The sequence below is a fragment of the Kryptolebias marmoratus genome, linkage group LG9 (genome assembly GCF_001649575.2).
Source record: "Kryptolebias marmoratus isolate JLee-2015 linkage group LG9, ASM164957v2, whole genome shotgun sequence".
NCBI lineage: Eukaryota > Metazoa > Chordata > Actinopteri > Cyprinodontiformes > Rivulidae > Kryptolebias > Kryptolebias marmoratus.
In genome coordinates this window covers 10,367,539-10,388,227 of record NC_051438.1, presented here as the reverse complement: position 1 = coordinate 10,388,227, position 20,689 = coordinate 10,367,539, and the positions used below count along the sequence as shown (strand labels likewise).

The 20,689-nt window shown below is 41.4% G+C and overlaps 1 protein-coding gene across 9 annotated transcripts in view; it reads left to right on the top strand.

Moving 5' to 3' along the window:
- The window catches only part of tenm2 (teneurin transmembrane protein 2), a 253,742-nt gene that overhangs the window by 120,930 nt on the left and 112,123 nt on the right, over positions 1-20,689 (top strand). For 4 of the 9 annotated variants that reach the window (XM_017419741.3, XM_017419739.3, XM_017419740.3 and 1 more), the window contains exon 1: positions 5,695-7,142. The exons of the other annotated variants lie outside the window; for them this stretch is intronic. In XM_017419741.3, coding sequence (XP_017275230.1) covers positions 7,064-7,142 — 79 coding nt within the window. In that variant the 5' untranslated portion in view covers positions 5,695-7,063. Of the gene's footprint in view, positions 1-5,694; positions 7,143-20,689 lie in introns of those variants that run through there. 9 annotated transcript variants of the gene reach the window in all.

The following is a 20,689-nucleotide window of genomic DNA, read 5'->3' as shown; positions in this document are numbered from 1 at the left end:
CTTTCTGCTGCATTTGCACCTCCCATCCACACATTAGCTGAGTTTTTGGTGTGGAAAAACTGAGATTTAGCAAAATATCTGATTTGGTTTATCCAATTTTACTCAGAGACAGGATTTTCAGAAATGATGATGTTGCAACTTATTTTGTGTGTCCCTACTATCATTTTGTCTCCTAGAAAATGAAACAATGGACCTGTTTGTACAGTATTTTCCACATCTGCCTCACTTTATCCAGATTCTGTCACATTAAACTTTGATCGTGTGATGAAATTGTTAACATCTGTGAGGACATTTCAATAAGAATCAAAAAGAAAAAAAAAGGCTACATGGGGGTCAGGTACCTATCTCCAGTTGTTATTGGAAAAGAGGCTGGACAGGACATCAGTCCACCGTATACAAGACAGACACAGTCGACTCAACACACACCTAGTGACAATTAGGAGGAGCCAAATAACCTAAAATGCATGTTTTTGGTTTGTAGGAGAATACCAGAGGACCTGAAGAAAACCCATCTGTTTCTAAATGCTAAATAGACTGAATACATATAGCAATTTTCTAGTCTTACTGACTACTCAAAGCGCTTTTACACAACAAGTCCCATTTGCCCATTCACACACACACACACACACTCACCAATTTGCAGATCAGCGTCTTGCCCAAGGACACTTCAGGATGTGGCAGGCAAAGCCAGAATTGAACTGCCAACTCTCCGATTGGCAAGCAACCTGCTGAGCCTGAGTTACCAAACAGATAAACGTAATGTTTTCGTTTACATTTTCTCATCCTATTTACGGATTTTGTTCTCAGGCTTATTTTTCAGTCTGTTTGCTAAAATGAACCGACTGTCCTGAAACTGTGAGGGCATTTTGTGTGATCTCAGAGAAAGCTCTAGTCTAGATGCAAACTTCCCAGTTGAGAAGAACCCCGTGGAAGCAGGGCGGCTCGTTGCCCTTCTTGCATTGGGGTGATAACCTTTTTTCACTCCCTTTTTATTCCAGCAAAATCCCTTCTTTTGGCATCTCATGAAACACAAGTCGTCCATGTGTGTCTGCAAGTGAAACAGTCAAATGAGCATGGAGATGAAAGCCATTTCATGTAGTTGTGCTTGGATGTGAGTCAGTGTGTCTGTGGGTTTAAAATTTGAGAGTGCAACAACAAAAAAGGGAAAAGCACTCATTCTGCCTTCAGACCCCCAAAATCCAGTCACAATCCTCTCTTTTGCTTTTAAAATCAGGTTTTAAAAACACCCTTCACTGCTCCATCCATTCACGCGTCCTCTCAAAACCATAGATTTCACTGGTGTACAGAATTGATATTATCCCCACTATCAGTTGCTTGGAACATATAGCTACTGTGTACCAGTATGATATGCACCCATAACACAGTTTTTTTTTCATTCCCATATACAATTCCCCTTTGTAAAACTGCAACTGTAATGTTTTTGCAGTACCAAACAAATAATTTCTCTTTGTTGTTGTCACATCAGCTACAATATAATGCACGAACATCCAGCTTTGTTTTCCATTGTAGTTAAATTCAACCGTGTGGAAAGCAACCAAAGTCCCTTTTACAAATGAAAAACATCTGCTAAATGGTCACATCTCCCTCTCAGAACCATGACTGAACTAGGCTTTACCTGGTGTGTGCTTTTGGTGTGTGTGTCTGAGCCACAAGCTTGTGTACGTGTGCGTTTGGTGGTGCAGAAACCCTGGCTAACCTCCTCCGTGCCTCCCAATGTCCTGTCTCTGAAGAGCAATGACCATTAAGCAGCTGTTCACTTCTGAAGCCACGGGAAAAAAAAAAGAAAGAAAAAAAAATGCGAGAGCTGCGAGAATGCAAATGAGTCCCGGTATGCGCCAAAAACTCCTCCAGGGGGACGGACTGTTAGGTCAGATACACACTGGAGCTCATACGACACAATACATGTGCCTCCACATGCATATACATACTCAAAGTTGGACTAATGCACTCACATGCAGCTAGATTAGAGTCCCTATTATGTAGCGCAAGTATTCTCCAGAGAACCAGATGAACTTGCTGTAACTACATTTTTCTTGGAATTGAAGATGCTTTAAAATCCACCACATTTGATTAAATAGACTCCGACTGTGAACACCTTTGATTGTAACTGGGTTTTTTTTACTTTTATTATCATTTGTTTGTGTTGCTGCAATTGTTCAGTTGTCTGTTAGTGTGTGAGCCCTGATATTAAGAAATCTCATGCTGTGCGCCAACATAAGAAAAATGTTTTAGAGTAAGCCTGCATGATATATTGGAATTTATTGTCATTGCAATATCAGTCTGCGCAATATCAGTATCACAAACGACTGCACAGACTGCAATAAAACACAGGCTGATGTCTGTGTGTGTTAGGAAATAACCTTATGAACCACTGGACAAATTTTAATGAAACTTGCAGAAAGTAATCATTGGAGGTACATCTACAACTGATTAGCATTTAAAGTCAGCCTGAGTCAAGATGGCAGCCACAATCGACTGACCTTAAAAATCCCCAAAATTACTAAACTCGGTCTCACTGCCTTTGGTGCCCATTCCAATTTGTCCATCGTCCAAGATGCTAAAGCACAACTGATATTGTTATCACAATGTTCAGCAGTAATATTACTATTGCATGTTTTTCTAAAATTGTGCAGCCCTATTATTTAGATACTTAGAAAGTGTTTGTAAAGCATCCTCCTTTTTTCACCCCCCTTATCCCCTCGCTCTTTCTCCTTTAGACTTGATAATCTACAGCACAGCTTGCCGCCGGTAATGAGCCTATATGGTAAAACGTACAGTATTTGATGTTTTTATTTTTTCACCTGACCTAGTTTTACTTAAACCCTGACTTCTAGTGGGCTGACACCAGTCAGTCTGTACCCTGTGAATGAAAAAAAAAAAAATCTAATTTTTTACTATTATTATTTGTGCGCTTGCATGTTGGCTTCTATGTGCACATGAGCATGCACTCCTTGTGCTCTCCGCTTAATAAGAGCTTAACCTTATTAATCACATTAGCGTGCAGAGGGTGGCGCTGGCAACACTCACACAGACACACACTCAGAAGCATGCACACATAGTGAGAGGCATGTCAATCTGTCATTAGTTAATAGCTCATTAGCACAAGGTGATTAATTACTCTGGCAGGGTGTGAGGATGACGAGGATGGGGAGGGATGAAGGAAGAAGAAGGACCATGAAGACTTAAGGAAAAGTGAAACCTGGGAAGAGTGAATTGGAGTAAAAATGGTAGCCTCCTCTCACTCCCCGTAGGAAGGTTTCAGCACTATTGATTTCAGGGGAAGAAGCTGAAGGGGCTGTTCATGCGTGTGCGTGTGTACACGAAGCGGCCCACCTTTTTCCTGGAGGTGTTTTGCTGGGCTGTGTTTTTTCCCCGTGTCTCGTGGGGATCAGCTGTAAAGGTTAACTAGTCTTTTCTTAAGCTTTCAGCCTCATGACAAATGACCATGTTCAACCCATGGGGCACCTTACTGCACACCTTCTTTCTCCCTCCTTTTCACCTGCTGTCCCAACGTGTTTCAGTTCAGGAGGCAGGCAGAAGGAGGAAAAAACAAAAACAAGAAAAAATAGATGGATGGGGGTAAAATATTTTTGGTTAGCAATACAACAAAAGTGGTATTGAGGGCGGGAAAAGAAGTTTGACAATTAAAGAGACAGCAAAAAAAAAAATTTTAAATCAAAGAAACTTGAAGGAATGGCTGTCGCTCATCATCTTGTATGCTAAAGTGTTAAACAAAGATCTTGGGTGATCTGTTCACACCCAAAGTATGTGAAAGGGGGGATTTTTACCTGCTATATTATATCAAACTTTAGCTACTCTAAATTATAGCCATTTCTGTGTTTGCTAAAGTTGATTAGATGTGGTTGCCATCTTGAGTTGGATTGACTCCAAAGGGTAATCAGTTGTAGATCCAATGATTGTTTATGAGAGGTTCATTCAAAACTGTCCAGTAGTTCATAAAATATTTTGCTAAAAATCACACAGGGCTGGCTTCGCTGGTTATTGCCAATTTTTTAAATGAAGATCCCATACCATTTGTTAGTGCTGAAAGTATATGTTGAGGATGACTCTCAGCTACCACCACACTAAATTGTACCATAATATCTGTAAAATTGACTGAGTTATAGTCACTTTTATGTTTAGCTGTAGGACCAGTCTTTAATCAGTTTGACCCCAAACATTAATCAGTTGAAGATGTATGACCAACGATTATTTTCTGAGAGTTTCATTAAAATACATCCGGTGTTTCATGAGATATTTTGCGGACACAGACACAAATGAACACACACATACACAAACAGGCAGTTACAATATTGCCCACCTTTCAAGATGGCAGGCAGTTGTAACAGGTTCAAACTGCATAAATTGATTTGAGTTTTGGATATTTTATCTTGGGCGCGCAAAACAAAAAGATTGTAAATCAGCATGAATTGCCTATACGGAGGTTTTACTTGATCCAGGACCATTACAACATGCTTGTTCATCTTACCTGTGACCTTTCCATGAGATCCCTTTCACTGTACTTTTTAACACATTCTTCTGCTTCTCTTGACATGCTTTCTGCACAACCATATGTCCTCCACACTCAATTACTGCAGGCTGAACGAACTTTAGCAAATCACACTGAGTGTGAGCCTTCATAGACACCTAATATATATGCTTATACAGACATGTCTGTTATAATGATGCTGAATGGCATTGATGAATAACTTGCATCTGGAAAAACGTATAAGTTTATGTCCACATATGCTCTATGAGTACATGCATGTGGCTCGTGTGAAGCGTGCGTATGAGACAGCTTTACAAGGTGTTGTCAAGAAAGCAATTTGTTTCTGCCTCAGATGGGTCTTTTATCATGACAAATCGACGTGAACCTCATCTGGAAATCCAGCGTGTCCTACAGTGGCCATGCGCTCAACTTTATTATGCCGAAGTCATAGCTGCAAACCAGCACCCATCTTCCCCCTCTGCTGCTGTAAAAAAAAAAAAAAAAAGAATCAAATCTCAACAACTTTGCATGCAAGTGTGTCTACTGAGGGAGAATACCTGCCCAGGTGTGTACCCCCTTTTTATGATCGCAGAGTGCATTTGTATGCAGGCACGTGCAAATGTGGCACATCAGGCTGCCTTGGCCTGTTGTGCGCAAGAAATTGTGTGACACCGGGGGATGATAGATGGTGCCTGAGAATGTCACATAAAGAAATAGAAAATGAGGCTGACAGTGGTCCTCTAGAGAAGTGACACAGGGGTTGTCCTGTGGAGCTCACGTCCTTCTCTCTCTCTTCATTTCGACACCCACATACACACACCTGCTTTATGTGCCGGAGCTGGTGTACTTCTGTATCTCAAATCACTGTCTGTCTTCATTCAGGGCCCTTTTTTCATTATCCTTATAATCACAAAGTTTAATTTTCACAATCAGCTGATGTTAAAAAACAAAAGACCACAACATTTCAGCTGCATTATAATGCATTTACCAATATTGAAACATTCATGTTGTCTGATACAGTGTGCACAGAATATAGTGAGTTTTAATTTGTGTATCCAGTTTTGTGGATATATAAAAATATCACCTCAGGATGATGAGCTGGATGACCTCACCCTGTATGTGACAGGATGTCTGCCCTCTGCTGGGCGGTGTGAGGACCTTCACTCACCTGGTAACCTGCCACCTGAGCTGGTGGAGCCAATAAGAAACACATTTTTTTAAGCTTTATCTGGTTCATATCTCTCATCGGACGAAATCATTTCCTTTCAGGAGAATTTTTTGTTTTTTTCTTTATTTTCTAGACAGTTTTTTGTTGTTGTTGTTGTTGTTGTTGTTTGTAAGGGTTATGTTTGCTGCACAAGAGCTTTTTTAAAATCTTTGCAATCTCTGGCATGTGAGATCTGACACATTAGCGGCTCCATCGCCGCAGTGTCCTCTGCCCCTTTCTGCCTCCTTCCCTGCATCCCGCTTTGCATCTCTGCTTCACTGCCTCGCCTTTTCTCCCTTGTACCCTTAACCTTGTCTTTCCCCTCCCTCCACCTTGCTTCATCCATTTTTCCTCCCCGCCTTTATCCCCTTGCTACATATATACTATATAGTATTTAACCCTTTTGCTTCTATTTTTTCCCATCTTCTTTGATGTGCATGCTTTGTCACATTTCCATGGTCCTGTCACTCTTTTCACTCTCTGAGCTCCACGGTGTGTTCCCGCCCTCGTTGCCACCTCCTCCTCCTCCTCCTCCTCCTTTCCATCACTACGCTCTCCCTCCTCCGCCGTCTCGCCCCCTACCCTGTTCCTCTCTCCTCTGCTCCATTCGTTGGCTCCCGCCGTCATCCTTCCTCTCCATCTCGGTGGTGCGACGCTGCTGGGAGGAAGAGAGAGAAAAAGAGAGAGAGAAAAAAAAGAGAGAGAGAGAGCAAGTGTGTGTGTGTGTGTGTGTCTGTGTGTGTGTTGAGTCTGCTCTCAGTCTCAGCTGTGGGCAGATGGAGGATGGAGCCGCAGCCACATCTCTCCTTGTCTTCTGGCTGAAAGGCGCTCTCGCTCTCAGTGTTTTCTCATCCGCCCGTTCCCTCGTGCCTGAGCTGGCTCTGATTTGTGACAGATCGAGCAACATAAAGAAGTGGGGACTGGAAGCAGGAGGGTGACAGAAAAAGACCTGCAGCCTCCTGGAGAAGGAGCATCGGGTACTGGCATTCATCCTTTCTTTTTCTTTTTTTTTCTTTCTTTTCCCGTCCTCTGATGTTTTGGTGTGTGGAGTGCATCTCTGCAGTGCAACAGCTACACGTGCAGTGAGAGTGTCTCATCTAGCGGGATTGTGCCTCACATAGCTCACTAACAAACGGACAGAGGGGAGAAGAAAAGGCACATAAGGTTGAAGGCGATCCGACAGCAAGGGAGAGACAGAGAGGACTTTTGACAAGAAGGAAAAAAAGACCAGTGCCAGAATAAATAAAAAAAGAAAAGAAAAAAAGATTGAGAATCAAGAAAAGAAGACTCTTACGGGAAAAGAAAGGAGTGGAGCGTGGAGGAGAGGAGATAAGGGCAGAGGGTTCATGACAATGAGCGACAAGTACGGAGCGATGCATCACGCAGGCAACACAGGAAGAACCAAGACCCTCTCGCATGAGACAGGTAAGCATCGCAGACCCTCCAACAACTCGACCCCCATCGTTGCTTTCAAAACAGTGGTGTCAAAATCAAAACCACCAAAACCATCGCTTCTTCTCCTCGTGGATCCTAAATTATTTCTCTCTTTTTATTCCAGCTCATAAATTTTGCATTTCAGTGCCTTGCTGTAATGTAGGTTACATATGGTGGCTTGGGTGTGTGTGCGAAAAAGAGAGAGTGTGTGTGTGTATGTTGGAGGCAGAGGTGGTGATCAAACGGCATACATCTGAATAGAACGCAGCTTTGATGTGCCCTTGAAGTTATGATTGGAATCCGTGAAAGCCAGTGTGAGCTGTTCAAATATGAATCTAAGGATGCAGTGTTTTATTTTTTATTTTTTTATTCTTTTGGTCATTGATTTCAAGTCAACATGGATGTAAGTTCATTATTGTGTGTGTCAGCCCTCGGCTCTCTGGTGACCGATTGTATAAATGACTGACAGGCAGCAGATGGAAGAAATGGACGGGACACACACACACACGCACGCACACACACGTCTCCACCGCTCAGCATCAATGCATCATTTATTCACGTGCATGATCCTCAATATTTACCAAGTGATTTCTAGGTATTATTTGACTTTCTGATTGTGCTGATTAATTGATTGAGCATTTAGATTAGATTTCATTTGAAATTCATTGTGTTCTGACGTGCAAATGTGTTATCTGAAAACAGCAGGGCTCACAGTTATTGTGATTGTGTCACCTTACAGAACCCTGACCTCCCGGGAAAAAGGTTAAGAGTGTCTACGACGTACCTCCGTGCGTGTATCCATGTGTGTGTTTTTGTGTAACTGTTGTTTGATTGCTTTGTGGGTGTGATGGGGATTACTAGCACTCGACAAGCTAATTAAACAGTTCCCACAGACAATCACAACGTGGCACACTCCCCTCTCACCGGTTCTGACACATCTGCCTTCAATCCGAACAAACACTACAAATTTACAAGCCAGACAAGCAAAGTGTGTGCTTTTTTTAAGAGAAAGGCAACGCTGTCAAAGGAAAATACAGGGATTTGACAAGCTCACGTACAGAAACGCCCACTCGGATTTACATGCACACAAAAGGCATCCAACAATACACACACTAACACGCACACATCTGTTAGAGGCCCAGCGGTGGATAAATGCGCCTTTCTGATTGCTGCCACAGACAGGACGTGATTGGCATGGCAGACCGGGGAATTAGCCATGGTTTCCATGGTGACTAATTAGGAGGGTACTGACTGGTGGGCTTATGAAGACAGATGACAGATCGGTGGTTCACTTCCTGCTTTACAGATCAGGTGGTCCCGTTGGCTAGCTGGACCCCCCACCATCTAAGACAGGCAGGCTCTCCCGGCAGGCGCACCTCGCACATGTTCAGCTGTCACCAAACGTGCAGAAAATGAGACGATATCCCAAACCAGCCGGCATCTTTGAATCTTAAACGTCCCAACGCACTGGTGTGTGAACATCTCAGAGATTCTTGACCAGACTGATTAAAAAGTTCAACGTTTGCTCAAAGCTTAGCTATCGATTCACATGTTAAACACCAAATGTGCAGCGCTGCAGGCTAAAGCCACTCGCCTTTATGCATATTTAGAAACTGATTCATAAGGCACCCCTTTTATGTGACAATAAAGTCAGGTATGCACACACACACACACACATTCACACACTTTTTCACTGGCTGTGTAGCTACAGGGCATGCAAGAGAGAAATAGGTGTGATTGGGTCCATCTGTGGGAGAGAAAGGGAGGCAAAGAGAGAGCGAGAGAGCTCCATCTGTGGACACCTGCCCTTCCTCCAGGCTACCGTCCCATTTCCTCCAACCTGCCAACAAGATCTGTGGAAGCACAGGTGCAAGTGCGTCTGCGTGTTTGTTCGCAAATCCAACCGTGGTCTGTCAGTTTATGAATGTAATTGTAAGAAATTTCACGCTGTGTTTATCTAATATGAGACACATTCAAAAAAAGGGAAAAAATCCATTTAAAAAGGATTTTCTTGCTGTTAACACGAGTCTTATGTGTCAGGAAGCTGTCTTTACACAACTTACTGACATGTGAGGCTTGTGACTTGACAAAAAAGTTATTTCAGGAAACAATATAATGTTTGTTAGCACATAGTTCATGATTTGCGATAGACCCTACTGATACATTGTTCATATTATAAGTTACACCCGTGTTTTTCTAGCTTTAACTCATTCAATAAGTGCTGTTGTAATGCACAATGAGGTCATTTTCAGGTTAAAAAAATATGCATAAGGCACGCAAGAAGACTTTTTTAAGCCAAAACTTCTACCATTAAGTGTTACTCACTGTACTGTTTGACACCTTAAAGAAAAAAAAAGTGACAACAGGCAGAAGAAGAGTGAGGGCTCAGCTGTCCATCCTGCTTCTTTTCCTTTTTCTCAATCAGGCACCAGCTCCACCTAATGGCCTCTGCAAGAACTGAGACACACACGCACACACATACACATTCTCACACACATTCACAGTCAGACAGGCTGACATGCACACATGAGCTTTGATTAAAATGGCTGTAGTGCGATTCCATTTTACCAACACAGGCAAGGCGGTTAGAAAGACGCTGAGATAATGGCTGTGTATTTTTATGATTTTTTTATTTCTTTTCAGGCAGTGTTTATTAGAGCACAACCCCTCCATCCACACAGAGAGCATGTCAGACAGTAGGCGAGAGGACACAAAGGGGGAAAAAAAGGTGATTGGAAAAGGCTCAGAGAGGGAGAGGGTAAAAATAGCAAAACGATTGAAGAAGACATGCGTGTCATGGCTAAACAAATAAGCATGTGCGGGAACAGATGGTAATAAAGTTCTCCGTTACAAGACTAGTGGCTCGAACACACGCACACGCACACACACACGCCGACACACCGACGCACAGCTTGATTATGCAGAGTATTGGGCCGTGAGTCATTAAGACTTTGCCTCAGTGACTCAAAAGTGAGCAACAACAGTCATCTACAAAGACTGGTCACTAGCAGTCGTCTCTGTCTTTACTCCGTCCATCTGTCTCTGCGTGCCTTACACCCTCTCTGCCTTTGTTAACACTTTGTACATCCTCATCACCCCACTCGTCCTTCCTCCAGCTCGTTTCGTCTCCATCCTGCTTTACGAAAAAATGCTTTCAGTTTTCCATTCTGTCTTCTTTAAGTCTCAAACACGTGTACGAGTTTTGTGCGCGCCAATGTGTGAGGGCGATGTGTCCTCAGTCGCGGCGAAAGCGTTTGTTTGCCTCCACCAGGGGAGATAGATTATGTATTTCACTCCTTTTCTTCACATTGGTTTCTTTTTTTTCCCCCTCCTCCTCCTCCTCCCATCACCAGGCGTTTTGTCCTCCCTTACTCAAGGTCGGTCGGAAGATTGCTTTCAGCCTCTCTGTGTCCTCCCCAACGCGCCATGTTTTATTGTGCAAGCGGCCGTCAGCGGCCGTCAGCGCCCGAGCGTCAGTGTGCAATTTGTTTGTGCATGTTTGAAATCGTGGAACGGTTAGGGGGAGGGGGAGGGGGGTGTTTTGTAGAGTTCAATCTATCCCGTCTCTCATCAGGTAAGCACTTATGTGTTTGTGACTCGCTGATGGAAAAGCAGTCAGCTGGCTCAATCTCAGTCTGCAAGTTTTGAAGAAAAGTAAATGGAAAAGGAAAATAAATTGTTAAGATAAAGCAACGGGCACTATTAATATCATATCATCACAAGTCAAACTGAAGGCCTGCGGGCCAGTTACAGCCCTTTTTACAGTTTTGTCTGGCCCACAAGATAATATTTTAAACGTATCAGAACTGGTTCGTCAATCCCTGATGGATTATATCACTATTGCTTCTTATTTGGCTTTAAAAAATGTAGAATAGTTCATACAGATTTCACACGGCAGTTAGCCAACTGTGAAGCTGAGATGATTAGCATTTCTTTATTGGTTTGATGGAAAAAGAGCAACGGAATGTCCAAAAGAGACCATTTCACTATCCAGACAAGGAAAGATGACAGGTATCTGGCTTGAGTGCATCACAGCAGCATAGCATACAATAGTAGCTGTATGTTTACATTTTTATTCAGTTTTGTTTTGTTTTTTTGGCTCATTTGATGGGTTATGAAAAATTGATTACTAAGAATTAACAGATCACTATCTACTGAGATTTCAAAACTTAGGAAATTATAGGCCAAGCATTCCTTGAAAGAATGCATATCGCCTGCCACCTTTCATTGTTTCAGAGTTTTAGACTAAAGTTCTTTTATGATGAAAAATGGCAGAGCTGTAGCCAATGTGGTCAAACCTTGAAAATCACGTTACGGGCAACATCTTCTGATTTCTCATGGCATATTGCATGATCTGATAGCACATGTTGTGAATGACTCTCCACACCAAACTTTAGACCAATATCTGCAAGATTTTATGAGTTAGTCATTTTTGTGTAGGCTAAGGCCAGTCAGCTGTGGCTGCCATCTTGAATTGGGTTGACTTCAAAAGTTAATTACTTGTAGATGTACAGCCAGTGATTACTTTCTGAGAGTTTCACTGAAATCTGTTTGATGGTTTCTGAAATATTTGGCAAACAGACAGACAGGGTTGTTTTCAACAATTAATCCCAAGGTTTTAGGCAAAGATGTTATGCAATACACTGTGCTTGAAGTATGTGTTGGGGACCATTCACAGCTACTACCACAACAGATTTTAGCTCAGTATCTATAAAGATGGCTGTGTTAAAGCCATTTTTGTGTTTTCTAAGATCAATTGTCTGTGGTGACCATCTTGAATTGGGTTGAGTCTAAAAGTTAATCAGTTATAGATATACAACCAATGATTACTTTATGAAAGTTTCATCAAAATCTGTTCAGTGGTTCGTGAGAATTTTTGCTAATGGTACACACAGACACACGCACACATACGCGCACAGCCACGGGCCAAAACATTATTGCCTTTCGGCTTCAGTGGCAGGCGCTAATTAATGCTACTGATGTGTTTCCTTTTTGGGTTTTTTTTTGGTTTTTTGTTGTTGTTTTTTTTTTTACTCAAAAAGTATTTTTGTTCTAAATTCTACAGAATATGTCCTAAGAAAAAGTCATTTATATTTCCAGTGTGTAGCCATAGGCTCCCCTTCATTCCAAATTGAAAAAACTGAGAGTGGCCCCTGACCTAGACCAAGTTTTTAATTTTGGCTCCCCCAAAAAAACTGAGTTTGACCTAACTGTCCTAAAGTGTTTTTTTTTTTGTTGTTGTTGTTTTTTTTCTTTTGTGTTGAGCGATCTTTAAAAGCAAAATGTTTCAAAGATTTTCCTCACATATTTGAAAGATGCATTTTCCTATGTAAATATTTAATGCATTTATTGATTTCTAGAGTAGAGATGTGCATCAGCACACTGTTGTTTTTTGTATGGAGGGTTGAAGGTATTAATTTTCACAGTGGTGATTTGGGTGAGTAAAGGGCTGGCAAGCTAACTGGTGTTCTCAGCATGCATTTTGAGTGTTTGTGTGTGTATGTGTGTGTGTGGATGTGTCTGATCAGCGAGCTGGCTGCTTTTATGCTTCGCTACCCTGGCTGCTCATCCATGTGTGCCATCTGCATGTGGCGTCGCCATGTGTGTCACCTACACCACAACACATCCCACTCCTCCCATACTGTATCTCTAACAATCCCTCCATCCACACCTGACACTGCCTCATTGTCCTCTCATCCTCTGCTCTCATTTAAGAAGCCCATTTATCAAAAGAGAAACAAAACAAAAGCTGTTAATTTCAATCCTTTCGCTCTTTTGGCGCCACATATTAATATGGAAGAGTAATATCTTTATATGGGTATTCATCATCCTCATTCACCTTTTAATTTTCCCTTCAAGGGAGTGAACCATCATATCCACAGTAGCGCGGCGTTTGTTGGATGCAGCATTAGGCCATTTGTTAGATATGCAACACTGGCGCTCTAAGTGATCGATCCGTGCCAAAGCTAACTACGAGACAGATGAAAGTGTCACGATTACAGTCAGGCTGAAGTGACGAATTGATCCCCGTGTTTCTGCTGGAAAGGAGTTTTAGTTGAAGAGATGCAATCGTTCATCTGCACAGCCTCATTATAGCTTCTCGTGCGGCAGCGACAACCGTGACTCATTGACTCATCACACCGCTGTTTGTAAACCCCAAACTCGACTAACCATTCTGCATTTCATTCCATGACTTATCTAATGTATTCCTTCTCTTTCGCTATCTCGTAGCTTCTGCTCCCTCTCGTCCACGCACCTTCCTTCATCTTTAATATCCTTCTCCCCAAAAGCACGGAGACTCCAGCTTTCTGAACTCCTCACCTTTCCTTTTGTTCTCCCTCGCAATTCTTTTCCTCTCTTTCTCCTAAACGCTTTTCTCTCCACACGTCTGTGTTATTAACATTAAAAAGGAGGAGAGACTACCTCTCTCCTCGGAGCCCCGAGTGTGAGTCACTCCACCCTGCCAGCTATGGGCTGCCTCCCTGGCTGTCACGTCGCGACAGATGTGAAACCGATTTTAAAGCGATTGGGTTGAGGACAATGCCTGATGCGTCAGAAAGTCGCATCGAGCAGTTTCAAAGAGTCGCTCCTCTGCCGAAGACAGTCGGGTTGTTTGCTTTCCTGTCTCTGCAGCCAAAAATAGGTCAAATGCAGGATTGTTTCACACGCGCAGAGAGGACGTTTTTCTTTGAAGATTTAGTGGAAATGACAGTGCTCATAAGTGTGGAGGAGGTGTCCTTGTGCAATTCTGTCTTCTCCTTTCTAGTGTCATGGCATACCATACAGAAGTGAATCCCAGTAAAGGGGATTTTCTGCTTGTGTAGGACGAGTTTAATGAACAAATCCTGATAGTATAAATGCAAAAGAAAAGTTCGGGTACATTTTCTTACAGTAATATCTCTCTGGGGCCCTGCTGTCACATCCATCTTCAAGAAAAATATTATCGATTATGAGCGATTTAAATCACAAGAAAGGACTTGAAGCTCGTCCTCATGCAGAAAGTAATGTGTCGCAGAGTTAGTTTTATTACTTTTGAATTACTTTGATGAACACACTAAAACGGCTCATCCGAAAGAGATACATTAGCAGTCCATCAATTTTGTGAGGTGGATGACAACCTCAGCTAAAATGTTTTGTCACTTTTTCCTCAATTAAATCGAGGTAATGTTCTCACTTCCATGAGGAGTTGATTAAACGGAGAAACATCAGGGGCTTCCATTTCGGCATTGAGTCACAGCGTAGGCCTATTTACAGCTCAGAAGGGAATTACTCATTAGATACGACTGTTTTTTTGTTTTTTTTCACTCGGATCTGAAGACTTTGAAAAGACTCGTAAAGGTCAATGTGGTCGTGCTACACAAACAAGCCATTACACAAGAATGTAGCTCAATTAGATACCTAAGGCTTTTTTCTTCTTCTTCTTTTTCTTTTTTTTACCTCTGCAGTTGTAGCTTTAATCTGTTTTTACAACATGTTTGTGTCCATAAACACCCAAGTTCAGTACGCGGCTTCTACAGCTGTCAGTCTGAACCAAAGGTGAGTTTTGAGGAGAAAAGAGACTGAGACCTTGCCTTAGGCATGATGACAAAGTGAAACTCAGTCTGCATGTGTTTGTTTGTGTGTATGTGTGTGTGTGTTTGTTACTAATGACCAGTGCTCAAGGGGGAGACAAGGGGAGATGGTCCGTGCAGCAGGGCTAAAGGGGGCAGCGAAATGATCCCATCCATCATTCCTGATCACCTAAATAATGTCACACAACACATTCATCTCCCTGTGTGTGTGTCTCATATTTTACACACACATTGGGAAGCTCAACTCTTGTCTGTCAAGCCTTTTTTTCAGTGTTATGTGTTTGCTTTCAGAGTGATGCTGCAGTGACAGCACTGGCCAAATGCCAGCTATTGCACGGTTCCATTAGCATTGTGAGGGCTGCTCGTAGATTGCTATTGATTGACTATGGCTTCCATTCATTGGCTCTTCAGCTGGAAGCACACACACACATGCACAGATGCTTTAGTGCACTGGAGCAGGCTTAGAGTAAGTGAAGGCAGACCTAGACTCGGGTGTTGAAGATGTCAGATTTTTCATTGCATTTCTTTTGAATGTTAGCTTTTGTGATGGAATCTGTATTTGTTATGAAACTGTTTTGTGTGCGTAGACAGACTGATGTGCGGTGTGTGTGCAGCTCTCAGCTTTGACGGACACTTGCCAAGCTTGTTGATGGCTGAGCTTTGGATCTTAAACAAATCAATGCCAACAGGCCGGACCCCGGAGCCACATCTTAATGACAACCACTGCTCAGAGATCACCAAACTCTCCTCTCCACTCTGCTCTGTCTGCCTATCTCTCACCCAGTGCTCCTTCTATATCGCTCACACTGGGTTTATTGCCTATCGCTCTCACTTTTTCCTACCTTTTGCCCTCTGCTTACCAGTAGCATCAGCACACACACGCACATATGCCTCCAACTGTGCATTTGGACGTCTCTACTTAATTTTCTTGTTCTCATTTCAAGCCCTCCCGTGGCTGAAACACTTTTTTTCCAATCTGTGAGTGTTGGAGCAGAGGGAACCATCGCAGTTTGTCTTTATTACCAAAAATACAATCAGAAGTTTGAGAATAGTGACTACACCTGTCACATGTGCTGTTAGTTTTTATTTTTTACCACAACAGTAATTTAGTTTTCATCTAGTTGTGTACAACTCTACTATTAATGGCACTGATTGTTCAAAAATGTGTGTGCATGTGAAAGGTGGTGTGTGTGTGTGTGTGTGTGTGTGTGTGTGTACTCTGTGTGTGTGAACATGTGGAGGGGATTAAGGGTGTAATGCAGGATTATCCAGCAGGTAGATTTACCACTTCTTCTGGAGGAGGAAATGGAGCAACAGAGAAAGGTTCGGATGGATGGATGGATGGATGGATGGATGGATGGATGGATGGATGGATGGATGGATGGATGGATGGATGGATGGATGGATGGATGGATGGATGGATGGATGGATGGATGGATGGATGGATGGATGGATGGATGGATGGATGGATGGATGGATGGATGGATGGATTTAAGGAAAAAGAAGAAAAGCCAAAGTTGTGTTTAAAATAGCCTACTGATCTCTTGGAAATTTGTATATAGGAGAATATATATTGGATTTATTGTTAGGAAAAAAAACAGTTTAAATTACCTTTTGTACATTTTTTAGCACTCTGAAATAACTTGAGTTCAGTGTGCGTTATTTAACACATCTGGTATTGATTCAGATCAAAGTTGCCGTGCATTTATGCAACACGCTGAGTAGACTTTTTATTTTATTTTTATTTTTTTTTACCAGAATAAATAATTCTAAATAGGACTGCAACTAATAATTACTTTGGTAGTCGACTAATTGGTTTTTCAATTAGTGGATCAGTCAACAATTATTTTAATTTGTCTCAGCTTCCAATGGGTACACCTCCTGTTCTGGGTTCATATTTTACCTCACCTGCTTTAGTCTTCTCACCTGGGAATATCACCCTGACATGTCTGCATGTAATACTAATCAAATGTACTTATTATTTTACTTAATGTACCCATAACAAAAAATGAAACTCAATCTATAAAGAGTAAAATGCATGGGTTTTTTTTGTTGTTGTTTTGTTTTTGGTAGCTGGTTATGATGACTTAAAGTTGGCAGCCCTAATTCTAAGTGCTGTCAATTTTTTGTCTTGATATTTTCTTCTCTGTTTATACTAACTAGATTGTATTTAACACAGTATTTTGACCAAACCTATGTATTTATCTTGGGTTTGAAGTTATAAGGATAGAAAAAAAAACAATTCTATCATTCTTTTAAGATTCTTCCTAAATTTATCATGTTACGACCAAAAATTTTAAAACATACTAAAAATACTTTTATTTGTGTCGTAGCTTTTGGGATCTTCTGTGTCTTTACTTATTTGATGGTGAACATTTTTTCCTCAATTCACATATTTGCTGATTAATTGACCGTTTAAATCTGTTTTACATTATGAGCTAGTGTGAGGAAAGCAAATTAAAATCCAGTTTTAAAGTCTTCTTTTTAACTAAAAATACATATATTTTCACAAGTTGACCTTTCAAGCCTTTAGCAATTCATTTCTTAAGCACATATGACTCCATAATTATAGAGGAAGAGCAAACAAGCGAGCTCAAAATGATTTGAGAGTTCTCTTGATTTAATACTGCACATGCAGTTAGTGATGCATCCTGGGATGAGGATATTTAATCATTCATTAGCAAGTCATAATATTTTTTTTTCCCACTCATGACTCATTGTGTGAAAAGAGGAACAGGGGAGTGGAGGATGGGGTTGGAGCACAAAATATCAAATTTTCTAAACCCGTAATAGGAGCAAATCATTCCTCCACCTTTGTGTGTTAGTGTCAGCCGATCTGCCTTTGCTCTTTTTGATGGAGCTCTTAACATTGTTAACTGCACAAATCACTGTTACTGAACATAACGCCACATATTCAAACATAATGAGGCTTGAGTCATTGCCATTGCGCTGTTCAAAGTGGTTTTTATTTAGTGCGGCGAACTGCTTCAAGGTCCCCACTGCCTTTGCTCATCAACAATTGCCAAGTGTTAAATAAAACATGAGACATAAGAGCAATGTGGGCAAAGGAACCCATGCTCCCCATTTGGAGCCCACACGAGGTGATGGAGACAATCTCACACATGTGCACACACACACATAAGCATCCGGGGGGGTATGGATCTGTAGCTTTACGTAATTGTTTTGGCCTAATCCTGGTTTTAATATGTCTCTCGCAGCAGGGAGGCCTTCACGCTTAAACTGCAGACATCATGGATTTGTTTAATTATGTCTGACTGTGATTGTGTGCTTCTGTGGAAGTGTCATGTGTGTTTATGAACTAGAGAAACCGTGTTTGAACTAACCAGCTTCCCTTTGATGACTTTTTTTTTCACATCTATGCATATGTAATTTTAAGAATTTAAACACACTGCAGGAGGAGATGAAAGCAAACGGAGACACAGAGAGCATCAGCGCGTATGGACCCGATACTCGCACATAAATACACGAGCATCCAGTGAGTGAACCGTTGGCAGTGCTTCTCCAGTCTGTTTGAAGTAGTGTCTCACGGGAGGCTGTGGGGACTGTGGCAGTGTTTCACCCACTCAAACATACAGTGGCTCGCAGGGAAACTGGGACTGCAGAGAGAAACCAAAGGCAGAGGAGACAGTCGGAGGGATGCCCTTCCTCAAACAAACTTCACTTTGTCTCATCCCTATCTCTGCAGACATAGAGAGCGCTCAGTCTGAACAGGTTGAGGCTGTTTACAGCCAGGTTATGTTTTTCCTTCTCTCCATCAATGCCCGCGATGTGATCGTACCTCGCTCAGTCATTGACTGGGTGAGATTAAAACGTCACTCTGGGGACACAGAAAGATTATTACCCAGCCAGCATCGGCACCAGAGACAACGTTTGGTTGTTTTATTTCCATTGCCGGCTCAATTAGAATAGCTAACTAAAAAGGAGATGACTTTCGTGGCTGCTGCAACGTCTTGGAAAAAAAGGGTGTTATTGGGATGACAAATTACCGTTTTCATTAGGACTAGGGCCCCATTCAGACAGGAATGGCATTTTTCAGGAGCCCTTAAACTGTATTTTTTATTTTTCAAATCTGAATTGCAGAGTGAGAACAGAGTTGTCTTCCCGTGTAGCAGCCTAAACAGCCTTTTCAAAATTATGATGTCAAAGATCCACCTCTAACCTATGACCCCAGTGATGACAAATTACATGTTTGCGTTTGTGTTGCAGACCCGAGTTGCTCAACTAAGCAGTTGTTCAACTTGAGCAACTGGCAAAGCCAAACCCCAATTCAACTCCATTAAATTAAATAATTAAAGGCAAAAATGGTTTTCATCACTTTATTCGTTGTCAACAATACTAAAGGGAACACTACAGAAAAGGTTCAACAATATACATGAAGTATGCATTTAAAAAACATTGGAAATGAGAATAGTTTTAAAAGACCGTTACTTGTGTATAAATAATCTACCCTGAATCTTTTGAATATAATATAAGAAAAACACTTTCCTCCACTCCAGCTGTTCTTCATTGGATAGAGTCCCTGAAATGGTTCATTATTTTTGCTCTTGTACTCACCACCCTAATTTTTTTCTTTGTGTGTTTATAGTTTGGAGCATCTTCTCCCAATCTTCTTTTCTGTTTTGGGGATTTTTTTTTTTTTCGGTGTTTTTTCGCTGTCTGGCATAGCTAATGCGGCTTTGCAGGTTTTTTACCTCTGCCAAGGAGTTTATGTTTTTAGTAGTGTTGGTTAGTTGGTTGGTTTGTCTGTTCACAAGATTACTTATAAAAAAAGTTATCTGTGTTTCTGTTTAGATGAAAACATTTCTGGAAATGATGCCATGTTTAAAAAGAAAGACATTGTTTTAGAAAGTCAGTGATCCCATGTGGACTGTGTGTTTTTGCCAAAAGAAAACTAATTTTCTGTGTAAACAGTGTCTGTAAAGTTTAAATGACTCATGATGGAGACAACCTTTCAGGATGTTCTCAGTATGGTCATAAAACTTGAAGAAAACATGTTCATTTGTTAAAAAAGTTTCTACTCATGCATGAGAAGCTTGTTGTGAAACTTCTCATCAGTAATATGGAAGGAGGGACTAAGCCTCCCTGTCAGTACCCCAAGTTGTTATTTTTATTGTTACAAGCTGCCTAGATCTTGCTCAAAGAAAGACAAACAGACAGACAGACAGACCAACCAACCAACACTTCCAACAACAACCTCCTTGGTGGAGGTAATAACCTATGAGTCCTTCATTTTTAGTTACTTATCTAAATCAGCTGTATCAAAGCCACCCCTGCAGAATATCTTCAGATAAAACCTGAGCTGTCAGATCTGACGCTGGATTTAAACACAACTGCAGCTCCAGAGTTTACTGCAGCTTTGCCTAACAAACAATGCTTGCGATTTCTCCAGAAGAGGCTCTGCTACAGATGTGTGTCTTGCCTTTTTAGGGAGGATGACGAAGAGCAAATTTACTGAACAAAAAGCCAAACATGGGAACTGCAATCTGGTTGATTTAAAAAAAAATAAATAAAAGACCCAGCATTGCTATCATTCAGAGTTTTAGACTAGGAGAAATTATGTAGTTGTAGCCATATTGGTTAAACATTAAAAATAACCTTATGTGTAATCTCATGCAATGTGAGATGTGTTGTGAATGACTCTCAGCTACTACCAGATCCAATTTTAGTTCAGTATCTGTAAAACTGAGTAAAATTTAGCAATTTAACTACTGTTGATTAGCTGTGTCAGCAATCTTGAATTGGGTTGACTCCAAATGTTAATGAGTTTCAGATGTCCATTCAGTGATTACTTTCTGAGAGTTTCATTAAAATCTGTCCAGTGGGTCAGGAGATATTTTGCTAAGAGACAAACATAGTTGACTCCAACAAATAAAGTAAAGTTTTAATCAAAGATTTACTCAACGAGGAGCACTTGGAGCTTGTGCTGTGAATGACTCTCAGCTACAG